General features: G+C 35.5%; 1 protein-coding gene across 1 annotated transcript; it reads right to left on the bottom strand.

Moving 5' to 3' along the window:
• Nucleotides 1–80: 80 nt before the first annotated feature.
• LOC139971097 (transmembrane protein 26-like) lies at nt 81–17,206 on the bottom strand. Its single transcript, XM_071977295.1, has 3 exons — nt 16,760–17,206; nt 4,372–4,594; nt 81–3,528 (listed from the first exon to the last, which is right to left on the bottom strand). The coding sequence occupies exons 1-3, from the start codon at nt 16,969–16,971 to the stop codon at nt 2,812–2,814; spliced, it is 1,152 nt and encodes a 383-aa protein (XP_071833396.1). The 5' UTR covers nt 16,972–17,206; the 3' UTR covers nt 81–2,811.
• Nucleotides 17,207–18,173: the final 967 nt, after the last annotated feature.

Consider the following 18,173-nt stretch of genomic DNA (forward strand, 5'->3'; position numbering starts at 1 on the left):
ACCCTTAATATATTAGCAAAATAATAAACTGTTAAGATCCAATAATGCTCCGCACTGAGATTTATGTAACACATATGTAGTAATATTATCTTGTTTTATACTTCTATTATAGGGAGTGTGTGACGCAAATAAATTAAGCAATCATAACATAATGTTCCAAAAATACATAGTTCAGTATGGCATATCGATATCAATTTTATATCAATCTCAAATATTTATTAGCTTATAAAGAACAGTCTGGGACAGTGCATGTATCTATGGATACAATTGATAAAGTTATTAAAAGAGATTTTTGGCTAGAACGAAATTATAATCCCTGAATTGACCAATACAAGACAGTTACACTTAGCTGAGTAGAGGACTTGCATCTCTATGTTCAGTGGGTTGAATCAGACGATACTCATAGCTCGTACAGTAACTACTGTTAATGTCCTGTAAACACAGGTTACCGTGTTACGAACACGAAGAAGTACTTACTGATGCACGGTTGTGGGACATAAACAGTATTTGCTGTACCAACCATTTAGTGCGAGTTCATTAATACGCGATTCTAAAATGAAGTCGTGTCTAGTCGTTTTATGCTATAAGTAGGCCTATGGATATACTCAAACATGGCCTTTCTTCGCTCTCGGCATGACGAAATGGCGTAATTTAAGGAGAGGTGTGAACTGGAATCAAGCGGTACCGTACCTCCTTTACTACATCTAGGAGGCATTGTCATCTTCATAGACTCCTTGTCCAGTCGCGCTGTTCTTTGTCTTACATGGGAACAAGTTAACCGCTTTGCATTTGTTACAGTGCCACCTGTACCACATGTTACCGTGTGACGAACACAAAGTGGTAATTACCGATGCACGATTGTGGGACATGAACAGTAGTTGCTGTACTATGAGTATCGGCTGTTCGAATACAATGCTAGACAACAATCTCTTTCAACCCTCAATATTCTCAAAAGGTCAGATACGATCGTCATGTGTATGCACGATTAAGGATACATGCAAACTCATGCGCATATATTGTTTGTCATAATACTGTATAAATACGTTATGGCAGAATATTATATACAATGCTGCAAAATATTTGTACATTACACCTTTATTCAATAACATCAAATTTATATTATTCAGTAAAGTATTGAAAAATTCATAAATCATGTTAAAAAGCATTTTATATTATACCAATACTTTTGCGTTTTCATTTTCTTATCACAATCATAAATATGTTATTAACAAGAAGCACAAATTCACTTCAGTATTAAGACTCACAACATTGCAGATAAATGAAAAAAATCACACTTACATCAAAGTAAGGTGTGTTTTTATACTGAAGAAAACCACGGTTTTAACTTTTTTAAATTGTTCAATAGTAAAGAAACTCTAGAATGAACAAAATGTTTTGACTCTATGGTTCCCGCGCGATGTTCAATATTAGTTGCAGGTTCATAGCCGATCAGATATAAATGTGGCCTGCTTCACATCGCAAAAGAACCCCCATTCCAGACCGCTTATTACAGAGAGAGAGCCTGTATTTAAACAAACGATCATTTGACTCACCTTTAAAATCATCGACTCAATATATTAGAAAAACAGAAAGCAGCTATGGGTCAGAAGTTCTCAAAAACGCGACCCAGGGCCAAATCTAGATTTCAAAAGTTTTTAAATCGATTCGAAAAAGAAAGAAAAAAGAATCGGTCCCCACATGTATGGGTTTTGCTATATGGGTATGCCAACCATTTAGGCCTTACATGTGGGGACCCTACATATTTACTAATTAACTAAATGTGAAGGACGAGAAAACAGGAATGTCTGTATAAACACGTCTAGCACCCAGACGTGGTAACATATCAATTTACTTTCATTGTTTGAATCACAATTTTCATGGTAGTCACGATAACAATACGTTCTATGCATGCGCAGCTACAAATATATACAGAGATTCTATGCTACCAAGCCTGTATATCTTCTAATACCACAATATGTTTCCCTCTACCAGCAAAATTGTAACGCCCCCAATTGGGATTATGCATTCAAGGGGAACCAATTTTCACCCACAAATACTGTCGAGGAGATTACGTGTGATTATAAATCACCAAATTTCTATATTATTAAGATACTTTGACGCCGTAAAAGATTACGTCCGTCTATGAACTAATAAGAAAACGTTGTTGTCTGTTAAAAATAAACGGCAAAGTCTGATCTGAACAGGTTTGAGAGAAATATTGACTCGAATTCTGCGTAAAAGACAGTGCTGAAACTCATACTATACTTTCAGTAGTTGTAACCAAAAGCCAGATTAGCTATACAATGAAGGAATCAGGACAAATATGTCCTGTTATAAATTTGTATATGATGCTGCTATAGGGTAACTCAGTTATAGTGAATGCACAATGCAAGGAGGTTTCGGAAATTCATACTGTTCGTTTCATATTCTATCAGAACCCTGGCGCAAAGTTGCTTCACCCGTTTTGACATTGCCCCTTCCCTAAATGACGGTACAAATCAAAGCCCTAACCAGGCTACCTAACCAGTTCATCGACATTGCCTGGAAATTCTAAAGGGTATTTTAACTTCCATTAATCATCGTTGGACTTTTTAACCCATTTCGAGTCATGGATTTAACGTTGCTATCACCCATTATCCCCGTGCACACCAACTCTGGTAACAATCAAGTTTAACGAGATTTTATTACTGTAATTTGTCTCAATAAATGATACTGAAAATACATACGTCATCCCCCATTATACATTTAACCACCATTTCGCTTATCGATGTACGAAAATGACATGGAAGATTGTGTCGGGTTTTCCCCCCTTCATATTTTCATGTCATTAGGATGCTGTTCGGTTATAGCAGGAGGATCCGATGTAGAATTTGTCTTTCCGTCGTTCTGAGTAGTGACATATGAAAGTTTATATGGCGGATCGTCTTCTAAATCCTCTTCAATATTGTTGTCCTCTGTCTTTTTCTTTCCTGTTGCAACCACTCCAACCACCACAGCGATACGATATAATTGAAGGCATAGCAGAATGCCATTTTTAGCCGTGAAAAAGATCTGTCCGAATTCGCTTAACTTGATCAACAGGTAAAGTCGCATGGCCAAATATGGTCCGTCCTGCATGATGACACTCACCAATAAAGCCCAAATTTCACCGCCACAGCAACATAATAGAAAACTTCTCACGCCATGTACAACACTACACCCCTCTTGTTGAGCCTTAGCCGTGCCCACTACACGTGTCTTCCTTTGCTTGGTGGCGGTTAAACCTAACGTGAACTGCAGCAAACTCCAGGACCACAGAACCATTACTATTGTGAAGAACATGTCGTTACACGCTACCCTGGGTATCGTGAGGGTTTCTGTGATAAATTCCAGCATATCTGCAGCCATGCCCACGTATGCGAGGAGTAACTGTGAAAGTTGCTCTCGTGTCAATGAGCCCTTCGGTCCTAACCATCTACCTAAGATGAACACTAACATCATACTCTGTTGCAGTAGGACAGCTAGCTGACGGAGAGTGTCATGGTAATCCTACAGATTAAGAGGTAAATAACACGTGACAGTTTTATTGTGTACCCTGTTGATGTGACATAGATTCAACTTCCAAATTTGTGAGAATATAGTCATGGACGTATAAAGGATACTGCCGATTCGATTCACACAGCGGTTACAGTAACTACTGTAAATCTTTAAACTTTTGAACCACAGTAAAAAAAAAACACTGGATTGTGCTGATAAATATGATAAATAGGTAGTACCTGCTATTAGGATTACATAAGAACTGATGATATGTGTAATCCCAACAATTCCCAACAACTGCATGGATTTGTTGGAACAACACATATCCTCAGTTCTAACTGTAATCAAAATAGCACATGCTACCGATTTATAGCACGATCCAGTTTTTACTTTGGTACAAAACTTTAGGATTTACATTAGTAACTGTGTTCTCTGTGTGTATCGGATGAAGGATGACGAAAATTGCAACGTTCGGTAAAAATGATTGTATCTGTATTTGTGCAGGAAATTGAATGAGACATCTTCACCTTTGTATATATATATATATATATATATATATATATATATATATATATATATATATATATATATATATATATATATATATATTTATCGTATCCCTAAAGACTGTGTTTCTACGCGTCTTATTAGTTGTATGTTTGTTACATTGTTGAGGGGTTATACCCGCAACTTTTCAATTTAATAAATTTACTTCTTCATAGTATCAACCATGTTTTCGAGCTCCATGTATTTCTATATCATATGCAACGCAGTATTTCGACATATACATATATATATGTATGTATATATATAAATACATATATTCTGTTATGATTATTAACTATATTTATTTACCTCGTCACCAGAGAAGTTAAGGTCACTGTTCATCGTTGTCAGATTGACAGTCAGGAAATTGCTATCAAGTAGGGATGAGTACCCGGCCAGGTTTGTTCGACAAGCGTTCAGAGGTTTGTTCATCTCCTCTAGGATGTGTTTTCGCTTCGCTTTGGCGGTATACTCCAGAATAAATATCTGAGGAACCAGCCAGGCTATGTAAATAACGACACTCGGTAAGAACCTGTGATGCAAAGTCAACAATAAATAAAATATGGTGAAAGAACTCTCTTCGAATATGGTTTCATTTATAGATTACTGCGTTACTCTCTTTGGAATGTGTTTCATTTTGGTTCTAGTTTTGAAAGATATCAGGTTCATTTCGAATCATAGCTTTAATAAAAAATAAAAAACATGTGGTATTATCGAATATTTCAGGAGCATATGTGAAATTAATTGAGCGTAACAATACTGACCATTATATTTGCAATGACAGATTTGCAAATCACTAAATGTAGGTGATCAAATTTCGAAGGTACACTGATAATGAGTGGGATCAAGCTGGGATGAATAAAATTTCTGAAATGTGAACAACTGTAACTTGAGGCAGTCAGGAGATACCGATCGACGACACGAAATTCGTTACTATTTGAAGTATGAAAAGGGTAAAGTTGACATAACATTATGAATTATGAATTGTTAAATGTTTATGTATTCTAGGGTCATAGTTACGGATCTAAACTTTGCTACCCTGTAACTTTGTCTTCATCTGTGGTTTGATTTATATGTGGAACACCCTGCATGACGAGACGTTAATCATATATAAGAAAGGGAAAGTGCACTGTGTACAGTTACGTTTCTGGGCAAGGATATTTGTAAATGGTAATCGGTGACGTTATTAGCGTCAAATCGTTTTCTCACTGCTCCCCCTCCACCACCCCGCCAACCCCCTCCCACATTCTACAAAGTTCTTATTCTTTCAATTGTTCTCCTCAAAGAGGTGGGAAGTTAGGACAAGAAAAATTAAGTACTGAAAGGTAATATAGCAACAGAATTAATGACGAGAGGAAAGGTATCCAATTCATACTTAATTGTTAAGTTAATCATTTTCATAAAAAAAATGTCTTTAGGAATTTTTTTGGTTTTTGTCATCGACATACATTGAACGTATTAAGTACAACAAGGAGAGATTTATTCGTGAACTTTAATATCTGTTGCCGGAGACCAATTTTTTCATGTTCGATGAATTTAATGTTCATTGAATGAGTGACATTTCTAGATCGAATGAAATAGATTAAATCCCAAGTTTAACTTCTCCTTGGAAAGAATGAAGACATTTCAGAGGTACATGTACTGTGCTCATTTGTGTTAAACCCACGTTTTCCGGTGACCAAAGAAATGAAATTTCAACTCAATTACGATCGTTCACGCTTCATATATGCATTACCGTAAAAAATTAAAAGTGAGCATTAACAAAGTGCTGGATCTGCTAGACACTCGCTTTCATTAACCTGTTTTATTCATAAACTCGCATCGTTAAGAAATGAATTTGGAAAACATGCCATTGTCTAAAGCTACCAATATGTGATTAAAATCTTCTTTGCGAAAATTCTGAATACGAATGTACTCAGCTTGCAGACACAAGTGAGATGCACATAACATGATATGCTATTTATAATCCCTGACCTAATTCCTAAGACTTAATGACACCCATGCAAATATTAAATCATATATAGGTTAGGTTAAATATCATTTTTTTAATTTTGTTTTTATGTATACGGTAGGACTCTTCTAATCCTTTTTACTTATGTACACAACCTAAATGATTGCTTGTTTTTCCATGAAGGAAATGTATGACTGTATCACAAGAGGGAAAAAAGGATCCATTTTCTTCATAAAATAGATACGTTTTGACCAATCACACACTACACATACACCCAGATAGACATGTAATAATCTACACATTACGTTTGATATTTGACAATCATATTTACGGTCAACGGAGGCAATGACGTCACAGTATATATATATATATATATATATATATATATATATAAAGATATAAATATAAATATAAAGATATATATAGATATATATATCTAGATATATCTATATGTATCTATCTATATATATATATATATGAAATAGTAGTGTATATATACATAAAGTGACGTCATCGCCTCCGTATAACACTATGTTTAACCTATTTATAACCCTAACTTTATGGCATTCATACCAGTTAATGATATGTTGGATGGACTTGCAATGGTGTAACGACTCTATTGTTACGTATACAATCAACACTAACCCTGCCTCAACTTTGAACCTTTCAGTGCTCAGGCTGCGATATCACCAACAATACATAGGTGACAAATTAGACATACGTAGTGTAGCGATTGGTCAAATATTCACGTGACTAGAATACCTTATCGCGAATTTTCGGGGTTGTAATGTTAGCTGAATAGACATACAGAAAGTGATTTGTGATTTGTGAGTTGAATAATTTTGAATTTTATGATTCTTGACGTTTATTACTTCTGTCTACAAGTTACATTTTGAGAGTGATTCACTGAAAGTCATTGCTGAGCCATATTACATTACAACCTAAAATCGTGCACAAACAGCTGTTTGTGTTACTAGCGGAAGCACCTCTTCGCACATATGTAGATAAAGAAGTAAGTGCATGCATAGTTTCCTCTATAAGTATCAGAGTCGATTTTTAACATCTCTCTTAAAAGTCTAAGCCACTCTTTATAATTACATGTAGCCTTACCTAGATCTGACTTTATTGGAATTTGCATCATATGATCTGGGCTAAAGGTCTTATTTTTCATCATGCCGATGACGAAATGCTAGAAAACAAGTCCTGATCACGTGCAAGCGATGCCTTTTGATATTTGAGTGAAATACGGCAGATAAATCGTATTGCGACAAATGGTATACTTATAACAAGTAATTACATCATAAACAATAAACTATTGGTAAAATTCTGTCGGTGATATCTTAGACCTTTATTATGGATTCTTTACTTAATTTTTAATTCAAAGAGTTAGAATTCCCTTTTCGATAATGTCCAGTATGGCGATTCCCCTTAGTGAGTAAAATTCACGCTTGCCACCTAAAAGTGAATTCATATACCAATTTATCTCTTCAAATAATAAGGATTTTAATTTCATTAGACCTACATTTGAAAATTTAAAATGATGACTTCACTCTTTGAAAGAGTGAACAGTGTGAACACTCTCAAAGGGTAAATTCTCAATCGAAGAGTCTGCATAAAACATTAGTTTGAGTAGGTGTGACTTTGGACACCCGATGCACACAGAGAACACAGTTACTACTGTAAATCTTAAAGTTTTGTACCAAAGTAAAAACTGGATCATGCTATAAATCGGTAGCATGTGCTATTATGATTACAGTAAGAACTGAGGATATGTGTAATTCCAACTAATCCAGTTGTTTTGACTTGTTGGGATTACACATACTCTTAGTTGTTACTGTAAACCTAATAAAACCATGCTACCGATTTATCAGATTTGTCAGCACGATCCAGTATTTACTGTGGTACAGAACTTTAAGATTGATAAAAGTTACTGTAATCTCTGTGTGAATCGGCTGCTTTTGATGAGGTTTACATGAACAGGGCATTGTGGAATTAATCTGTCAACCAAAATGCAAAGTAAAATCTATATGTGAAAACTCCGCAGACGACGATGTTTGTTTCTCATTTCAAGTCTATGGCCTGATCGGGTATCTATATACAGTCATTGCGTATACATGCTGCATTACCCGTCTATTAATACTACGTATAATCACAATGAAGGATCAATATCATAATATTCACACCATAATCTTGGCAAGTAAATTGATTCAAATACTGAATTGTTTGGGACATATGTTTTAACTATCCACAGCACTTCCTGTATTACTGGTTTTCTTCTTCTTTTTTTTCAAGGAGGAAACACACACGAGAAGGACAATTACCATCAGATGCTGACGAGGTCAAAACTATAGTTATATCACGTGACTTGTAGGTTCATTTCTTTCTTTGAAATCCCGGAGTAACACAGTTTAAAAAATGATAATTTTAAAACCTCCGTTAGCAGAATTCTTCCGTCTGGTTTTAGTCTCATGATAACAAATTTTGTTTTACCCTTAAAGAATGGTTAAATAATAATCAATGTAGCTAATCGTCCAGGATGTAGACTGGAGTGTGACGTCATCAGATATTGGGAATATTTGTAACCATCGTAGGAGAATGTCAGTAGTGTTCTACAATGGTAAACAAGATGGCAATCCATGGAGTTGTAATGATTGATGGAATGGAGTCTACAATACATGGTCAGGCACCTATACCCACCAAGTTTGGACGTGATCGGAATTGCGGTCTCGGAGGTTCGCGAAACACTTTTTCGCACAATTTAGACCAGTTTCACCGGCGTGAAGTGTAATATCTCATCTCCCTATACATTACATGTAGGGAGTGGAGATAACAATTACATCATTCACCATGATAGCTAGAGTGGAGATGGAGAAAGGCAGAGCCACTGTATTGGAGAAGACTAATCCTCATCTTTCTTGAATGCTCACGAAACCAACCAGTATACCACAACGGTCCGACTACTTTATGGCTGAAGTATATATGACTACTCAGCTTTAAGCGATAGGTGGGAGGGGGAGGGGAGGGGTTTGTGGGAGAGCATAAACTAGGATCAGAGCGAATGTGACTTGGACTTGAGAGGTCATCACAAATTACCTCAATGCTTCACGCCCCCAAAAAATGTTTTGTCCTACAAATTCCAGTATTTGAAGAGCACACTGTAATTACATTTTTTTTTTACAAAAATGGCAATTTCTTCTTTCTTAATTGATCAATCTTCTAACATTTTAAATACAATTCTTTAATAAAAAAAATGGAAAGGATTCTTTTCTCCAAGAAAGAGAACGCTTTTTGAGTATTTTCACAAGACTAGGAGTCTTTTTCCGCTTGTGACTCCACCGCTCCTGAAAATCAATATTTTCTATATTTCATATTATTTTAGAATCAGCACTAGATGGTTTCTTACACTTGAATCTATCACATGATTTTACCGCTCATTTTTCTACGACACTTTTTGACCAATTATTATTATTTTGTCTATACACATTTTAATTATTATTAAACACTTCTTTCTCTGTGTCTTAAGCACAAAATTGAACATCACTTTTCAAACCAAAACATTGATGGAACAAAAATGCAAAAAGTTTGTCGTCGGAAAGTTGGTACTCTTGTTGTACCATGAGGTATCTATATATGAAAACCCCAAAATGCATACAAACTTGGGAGACAACAAATTATCTGTCTTTGATTCAGTTCTAAAAGATTACAAATATTGTCCACAAAACTGCTAGAAAATCAAATAATGGTCACGACTGTCCAGACCTCAACAAGCATTTTACAAACAGCCAACCTCAGAAAACTATGTATCCTTTAATTATACATTTAATTGTCTAAGTGTCTAATTGAACCTTGAATTTTGAGTCAAAACCTCCAGCAATGTCCTTTGGAAGACTTTTAGCAATTTTTAGCATTAAAAATTTGGGAACACCACTGATAATCTTTAATGACTCACTTACCAGGAGCAATCGTGTGACTGTATACCCACACAGGTCGAGGGGGAATTACGATCATATTTTGAATACTACAAGGTTCGATCAATTATAAAATCCAACGCAAAATTGAACATTATAAAACCATTCTCTCCCGAACATCATTTAATGAAAATCTGACTTTTACAATTTTAATAAGTTTGACATTAATTCGCTTTTTTTTGTCAGGTTGTTATGTCTGGGAGATCAGATTCCTGACTGAAATTTGTATACAACATATATCCATGACAACAAGTTAACGGTTGCACGCAATAATTCATATACATTAATATATGATCGGATGAAATGAGACTAATTTCTTCAGTGGTTAAAAGAGCCTTAAACAGAGTGGAATTGATATGGGCTTGTCTCATAGCGAAGCTTATATCGATGACAATATATTTCTTTAGTCCGATATTTGTAGTGAGTACGTATATATTTCATTTCTCACTGTCATTCTCTTTACTTTAACATTATTTTACTTATTTTCAAACATCCTACAAAAGGAGCTTGAAAGATTTATGATATTGCTTCATAAATCATGATTAAATTTTGAAAAAAAGTTTGAAAAACAAGAAAGAAACGATGAGAATTAGGATAACAATCCGAAGTTCGTTCTGAATCTTGACATGCTTTCGAATACAGAATGAAATTTAATTTTGGCTACAATGTTCAGTTCGACATACGTGTGAAGACAACCAGTGATTTAACCCCTAAAACCCTAAGCTGTCCTGAAATCCTCTTCTTGTTATTGCAGTGCCAAGTGAACGATACCTACATGACTGAACGTTGAATCTTAAAGTTTCATATAGTCTCTGTACATTTGCAGTCTCAGAGGTAAGCTGCGTAGGCAACCTAATTCTGAGCCTATCACGGCGTTAACAAAAGCCTTCATTTTGTAGGTAACTAAATGACTATACTCCCAGGCCTGGTGTGTTGTCCGCCCCAAAATAACACCATGAAAGCCCCAAAGTTCTTCCTAACACTGCAAACATTCCACGCGCACTACCATACTGCGTATTTGCAGGCAAATACAGTTCTAGTGCTAAATTTGATTGTTTCGAATTAATAATCCCTCGTTAAACACGGTATACAAAGTACATGTGCATGCCCTCTGTATGTTACTACCAGTAAAGAAATTGATATAAATACAGTGTGGTTTGCCACAACATTAGGGTTGGGCAAGCTTAGATATAACATATCATTTGGTTTTCGACGTCAACATGAAACATTAGTAATTCATTTTGAAGCTTATTACAAATAATGCTACCAAGAATTAACCCATTTTTTCATTATTGGGTAAAAAATCGGAGATGTGCTATAAGGTTTTGTGAATATTGCCTGAACAATTAAGTTTGAACGTTAAATGAACAAACTTGTAATATCAATGCTTCCCACGAGATTAAATTCTCCGGGCACCCTTTACCCCGTTGTATCCTTGATGAAAGGAATGAAATGTGTCCTGATTACCCAGGATTTACTGAACACACTATACGGTATGTAACATATGTAACTGTACGGTGAGTAACGTCACAATTTTACATCTGGGCATGATTAACGCACACTATATTACTTGTCCAACAGAGTGCGTGTCAACCGGCCACAGTCATCTATAATAAAGTCGAAAATGAATTATAAATAATGCAGAGGTTACGCAGCGGAATGTATAAGCGAGATGAATATAAATAATAATAAAAGCTAAGATAGACGTTCCTTCATTAAGTAAGCTATCTAATCCACCATTTTGTTATTAACAAAATCATCCTAACAAAACAAATACATTGTCTCCAAACGAACGCCATCTGCTCAGTGAAGCTTAATAGAATTATTTTACCTTCTTTTTATAAGTGGGGCGACATGAGTTGTCGAACAAGTGTTATTGATTTGAGTACCGTAGTATTATACGGAGCGTGGTCAGAAGTCAATACTCAGAATAAGTTATCGGCTATGATATATCAAAAGAGAGGAGCATCAAGGTTGAAGATGCGGAGTATTTTATCCCATCTGGGAAGTTACTGGTATTAATTACATGTGTAGTATAAACTTAAATAGCTGACAATTCAAAGGAATGTGTTTTGCTACAAATTATTGTGATTGAAACATTCTTGCTTTGCATACATTCGTTACTCCATTGACATGGACAACATATTATAAGGCTAACGTCGTGCATCTCTACCGGTAAGGAAGATCGTAATTCTACTGTAGGCGTTTGTCACCTGTATCGAACAATACTAGTTCTGTTTTTGGTGACATATTTTGCCTTACTCCAGAGATCAAACATGATGCAAACCAACTCGAAATCATTTGTGATTCCTAAAGCCGGATCTCGAAAGAGATACTTTGAACAGACGTTATGTTAATGCAATGGAGGTAAACGACAAAGGCAAATGAATATATATAAATGAAAATCGTAATGAGTTGGAAAATCAAGAACAGTGAAAAAACTTTCAGCCTCCACCGGGATTCGAACCACGGGCCTTCCGCTCTGTACGCTGATTGTATGTCCAGAGGTTCGAAACCGGTTTCGAACCTCAGTGGAGGCTGAACGTTTTTTCACTGTTCTTGATTTTCCAACTCATTACGATTTTCATTTATATATATTCATTTGCCTTTGTCGTTTACCTCCATTGCATTAACATAAAGTCTGTTCAAAGTATCTCGTTCGAGATCCGGCTTTAGGAATCACAAATGATTTCGAGTTGGTCAGCATCATGTTTGATCTCTAGAGTAAGGCAAAATATGTCACCAAAAACAAAACTAGTATTGTTCGATACAGGTGACAAACGCCTACAGTGGAATTACGATCTTCCTTACCGGTTTCGAATCTCTGGACATACAATCAGCGTCCATAGCCTAGTGGTTAGGGTGTCCGCGTACAGAGCGGAAGGCCCGTGGTTCGAATCTCGGTGGAGGCTGAAAGTTTTTTCACTGTTCTTGATTTTCCAACTCATTACGATTTTCATTTATATATATTCATTTTCCTTTGTCGTTTACCTCCATTGCATTTATATATATATATATATATTATCATTTTTCATTAAAATCAGTATAGTTTACAAATGTCCGTTGACCCCTGGACACCAACACCCTGGAGTACACTGCAGTGCATATATGATTTATAATTGTATAACTTGAATCATGACATATGGACAGGTGAATTCACGTGGTGTTGATGCTTCAACATCGCTATGCAAATGAAGCCCGAACATCATTTGACTCTATCTTCGTTATTGAACCTCTCAGCCTTCAACTTTAGTAGACTAAGATTCACGAGGTTCGCAACTTAATTAATATACAACAACATCACGTGCTTGTTGCCGACTGGAAACAAGAACCATGCTAATACCTTGGAAAATGCTTTGGACTCCCGTCATATTCAAAACTGAAGGGATTGGCCGGGGGGGGGGGGTGGGATTGGAAGAATGGGGCATGCTCCTGATTCTCGTCTATCAACTTCCCTGGTGGATGACGACGATGGTGGTGATGTACATATATTAATTAATTAAATTGAATTCTTTATATTTCGTTGCCTACGGCAGACAATTTTTAGAAACAATATTTGACTAGATAACTTTAAAATTCCAATTTTGTTGTTTTTGCATAATTTGAACAGAAGTTGGACTCGTAAATATAATTGTGGTACTTAAAAGCTATTAAAACAGTGATACATTTCGAAGACACTAGCAAAGTTAATTAAAATGGCTACCACTCTATGTACTACCAGCATGTTGTGGTGACATCATTCGACATGGAGCTGTATATCAAACTACAAGGTTTCTATAACATCACTCTTTGGATCGAACAGAAAATTATTTTGTAAGCATTTTGTTACATGAATTTCTAAAGGAATTTTGAACGTCTTGAAAAAGCTCTTTTTACTTTTAATATTCAGGTAGCAGAGATAAAAATATATAGTAAAATTGAATGAATACCTTGTTTTGTTGTCGCTTATTTGTCTCCTCAAAGTGGTTACTGTAGGACGGCACATATACGTGTTTATTGCTTTAATTTCACTTTGTATCCCATTGTATACCATGTTGTTTACAGTTACGTAGATAACATTACGTTAGCTAATACCTATAAATCATTGTATTGTAGATGTATTATTTTTACGTTTCATTCGGTTAGTTCCTATGATGGGTTAAACAATATTTAGAAATATCCACCATGATGGGGTCAAATGGATTTACAATTAACACTTTGAAATAAAGAAAAAGTATTGATATTGTTCAGAAATTATAACTTGATATAAACATAAAAACGAATGAAAAACACAAATATATGTTGAATACTATAGGCTGGTGCTCACAAGAACATAAATGACATACAAAAGTCTTGACAAGTTGAAAACAACTTATTGAGTTCAGTCCTTGTTTTTTACTACACTGGACTCGAGCGTACAACAGGTTCGAATTGCTCTGGACGCGGAATTGTTTCGGACTCATATTTATTGCAGAATCCAGACTCGGTTTTGGACCTTTCCAGACTATATTTTGTCCCTTTAAGCTGATCATTGTGTTATTGCTTCACTCCCGCTCTTCTTTTATTCTTTTTTTTTTAAATTGTACTTTTTCCATTTTCATCCATATAACGACGACAAATTTCAGTTTACAAATGTTAATATGTTGTGATAACTATATATTTTTGAAATTGAGATTCGAAGATATACTGAACAAAACTTGAGAAAATCCGTACTTTAAAAAAATAACAAAATAATCCTGCAATCCTCCCAGTAGATGTATTCACATGTTTATACTAATTTGAATGAAATTGTAACCTTCGTTATTATCTAACAATGGGAGAAAAAAAAAACTATTCGGTAACTTTCGCACGGGATGGGATACATATATGTACAAGTGTCGGGTGGAGCTGTTTGGTTTATAATATGTGACATATATTACATTATATAAATGAACCCCAAATTAAGTAAAAACTGAGTGAGTAATGAAAACACAAGTTTTGGTGGTTCAGAATACGTGATATAACTAGTCTATTTCGGGGTATCACTGATATACTACGTAAGAGGTTTTTGTTCTTTGTAATACAGTGTACTATTGTTATAATATTTTGTCGTAATCTTCTCTTCATTGAAAGGGTTTTACACCATAATCCAAAAAACCAGAAGTATGTGTCCGGAAAGATTTGCTCTTTGTATAGCAGACAGAACTCGTCCATCCTGTTTGTCCATTATCCAATGTCACGTGGTGATATGGAAATTTCAATCTCCCTTAATACTGCATGGTACCAGTACTTTGGTTAATGAAGTATGTTGACAGTGTTGGTCTCCTTATATCCTATAGGTTTATTTGGCATTTTTTAGTATGGCTTAATAGTAGTTACCTGGTTTAACATAATGTTACATAACAGCCGAGTATATATATGTATTATTTGAACAATCAGAACTATCTGGGATTAAATGAAAGTAATTAGTATTGGTATGTGGGTGTGTCTGTGGACTAAGACAGCTTAAGTACCGTACTCTCTGGTGTAAGCATAATTGTGTAAGACTGTATGCTTTTACATATATAGTGTATAACCTCAATTTCATATATGGTTGACATTCCCCTATATTGTGGTACTGCACTTACGTGTACATGTATTGCAATCCGGGTAAAGCACTGCGCCGTGCACGCTAAGTCAAGAAGGGGAGAGGGGAGGGGAGGGGGAGGGGAGGGGAGGTATATGTGACTGGGCTACACAGGTTCTTAGCTGGAAAAAGGACGACTCAGAGGGTAAGAGTTAAAGGCCTGCAGCACGTGGACAAAGGAGATAATTCAAATTAAAGAGACAATTAATTGCTTCCATTGACTTACACACTATATATATATATATATATATATATATATATATATATATATATATATATTGAATGGCCCATATATTATAGTTCTGACCCGCCTATACGGTTAATATAGTGTATCATATTTTGGAGCGGTATAAACGGAGAACAAAATCACCTTTCGGAAGCAGCCTGTGATGGACCGATAGAGTTGCATCGGTCTCGCCATACAGGAAATTACTTATTTAAGTTAATATATTACGAATGAAGGGAATAACGCAACGCAAATAGGATCAATCTCTACAGGACCACCGAAGAGTAAAGAACTTAGCCCTAACTTAACCATCAAGTATTTAATCAAACTTGTTCCAATACCCCTTTTTGGCGTCATTTCTATAATGACCATGCATATTTCTTCTATTTTTGGTTACTTCTGCCAACAATTTGTTCCAAGCATTAGCAGTAAAGTACACTTGTGATAAAGTGGAAAGTGATGAAGATCAATTGAGTGTCCTTTGAGTGTTAACATCAAAGTCAACCAAGAAGCTGAACTTGATTCGTTTATACATATTATAATACACTTTCTCTAGATACATGTACAGTTTGGAAGCACCATGCAGGTAGAAGGAATTGTGGGTAATAAATGATACCTAAAATATACCCATTGTTTATCATATATTAAAAGAAGCTCTTAACGTGCATGCAAGGTTACCATGATACCCTGACAACACCAACGCCATTTTGTGGTATTGCAAGGAATTACATTGCGATTTGTCAAATTATAATATAATTTCTGCAGTCATTGAAGAAAAAAAAAAATCAACGAGAACACGAAAATAGCGATACTAACACACCCTTAAAATCACCATTAGAATTACATAGGTCATTGTAACGTCACTTCACGTTAGACTCATATATAAAATACAATAAATGTAAGTATCTAGCCTGAACAAAATCAAATCATGAAGAAACAAAATCAAGTAAATAGTGAAGAGCTCTTACCATTTCCATTCTCCTTTCTTACTTTTTTTGATCGTCCAGATGTATTCCGCTGCTGACACAAGAAGGAATAACTGGAAAAAATATATGTTGAAGTTTCGAGTGAATGTAGCTGCGGCGATAACAGCGACACTGGCGTGGATGGCATACACGATTCGAACGAATAACGCCTTAGACGCCATTACAGTCTTTACTATCTTAGACGCGCACGACATTGTTCCTTCTTTTTCTGGTTTGGAGGGATTCCACTAAGAGAAAGCTGGAAAATAGTCCCAAAACAATGTTTTCATGTTCTTTGACAAACTATATACCGACAACCATCCCTCTTGCGTATAGAAGGAATCTGACGAAATTCTCAGATTGATAAGATATAACAAATGATGTTCATCAGACGACACTTTCAGCTGTTCTGATTGGCGAACCACCAAATAGTAAAGATTGTTACCTGCAACTCTTCAGCAATCTTATATGGAATCACTTGGCGATATTTTCTGCTGACATGCGGGCAGGACTAAATTGAAATCTTCACTTATAATATTCGTTATTGATCAATGAGGCAGAACCTATCAAGGCTGACTTAGCAATAGGCTTACAAAACGCAGCTTCAGCGTTGTGGATTTACTTTGCAGCTTCACTGTTAAAGAAACACTCGAAAATCATATGCGGCTATAACAAGGACTGATGCTTAAGAAATAATTTTGATTGATATGAAATTTGCATATCAATAAATATGATCATGTGCATGTAGGTATGTATGTATCCCTTGTAAAACTCATTCATAAAAAAATATAATAACTTCTCGAAGAATGTACATAGTAGTGTACGTAAGTGTCACTGGAACACATGTCCATTCTTTGGTTAGAGGTGTCAAGAAGTTAAACTATGCTAACATTGTCTAATCAGGACAGATGGTATATTGTTGCTATACTTTCCAATGGGTCAAGTTTGCACTTTGCGATAGGTACAGGCACATTTGCTTCTGAAACGTAACAGAGTGCTAACAGGACAGTTGTCCTGGGCATACTTCAATAAAGCTATATGTCTTCGAGATTGTTAAACATTAAACTAAAAAGAGCTTCTTACAACTACTTTTCAAACTTAAGAAAATCATGAACAAATAGTTCTAAAGCTTGAAGTTTATTAGCTAGAGAAATTTTCTCAACCAGTCGCTGTCGTCGCTGTCGTAGCTGTCGTAGCTGTCGTAGCTGTCGTAGCTGTCGTCTTCATCATTGTTGTCGTTGTAAGTTTTGCTTTTCTTGTTATTGTCGGTCTTGTTTTTTCCGTTAACAAGAACGCCAGAATTAATTAAGATATGCTAGTAGACTTTTCAGGGTATACTTAGACGTACAAATTATTGCGATAGATGCAGGCAAGTAAGTATTACATAGTGCGACGATAACCTGAAAGTATCAGCATT

This window comes from Apostichopus japonicus, chromosome 8 (genome assembly GCF_037975245.1).
Source record: "Apostichopus japonicus isolate 1M-3 chromosome 8, ASM3797524v1, whole genome shotgun sequence".
NCBI lineage: Eukaryota > Metazoa > Echinodermata > Holothuroidea > Aspidochirotida > Stichopodidae > Apostichopus > Apostichopus japonicus.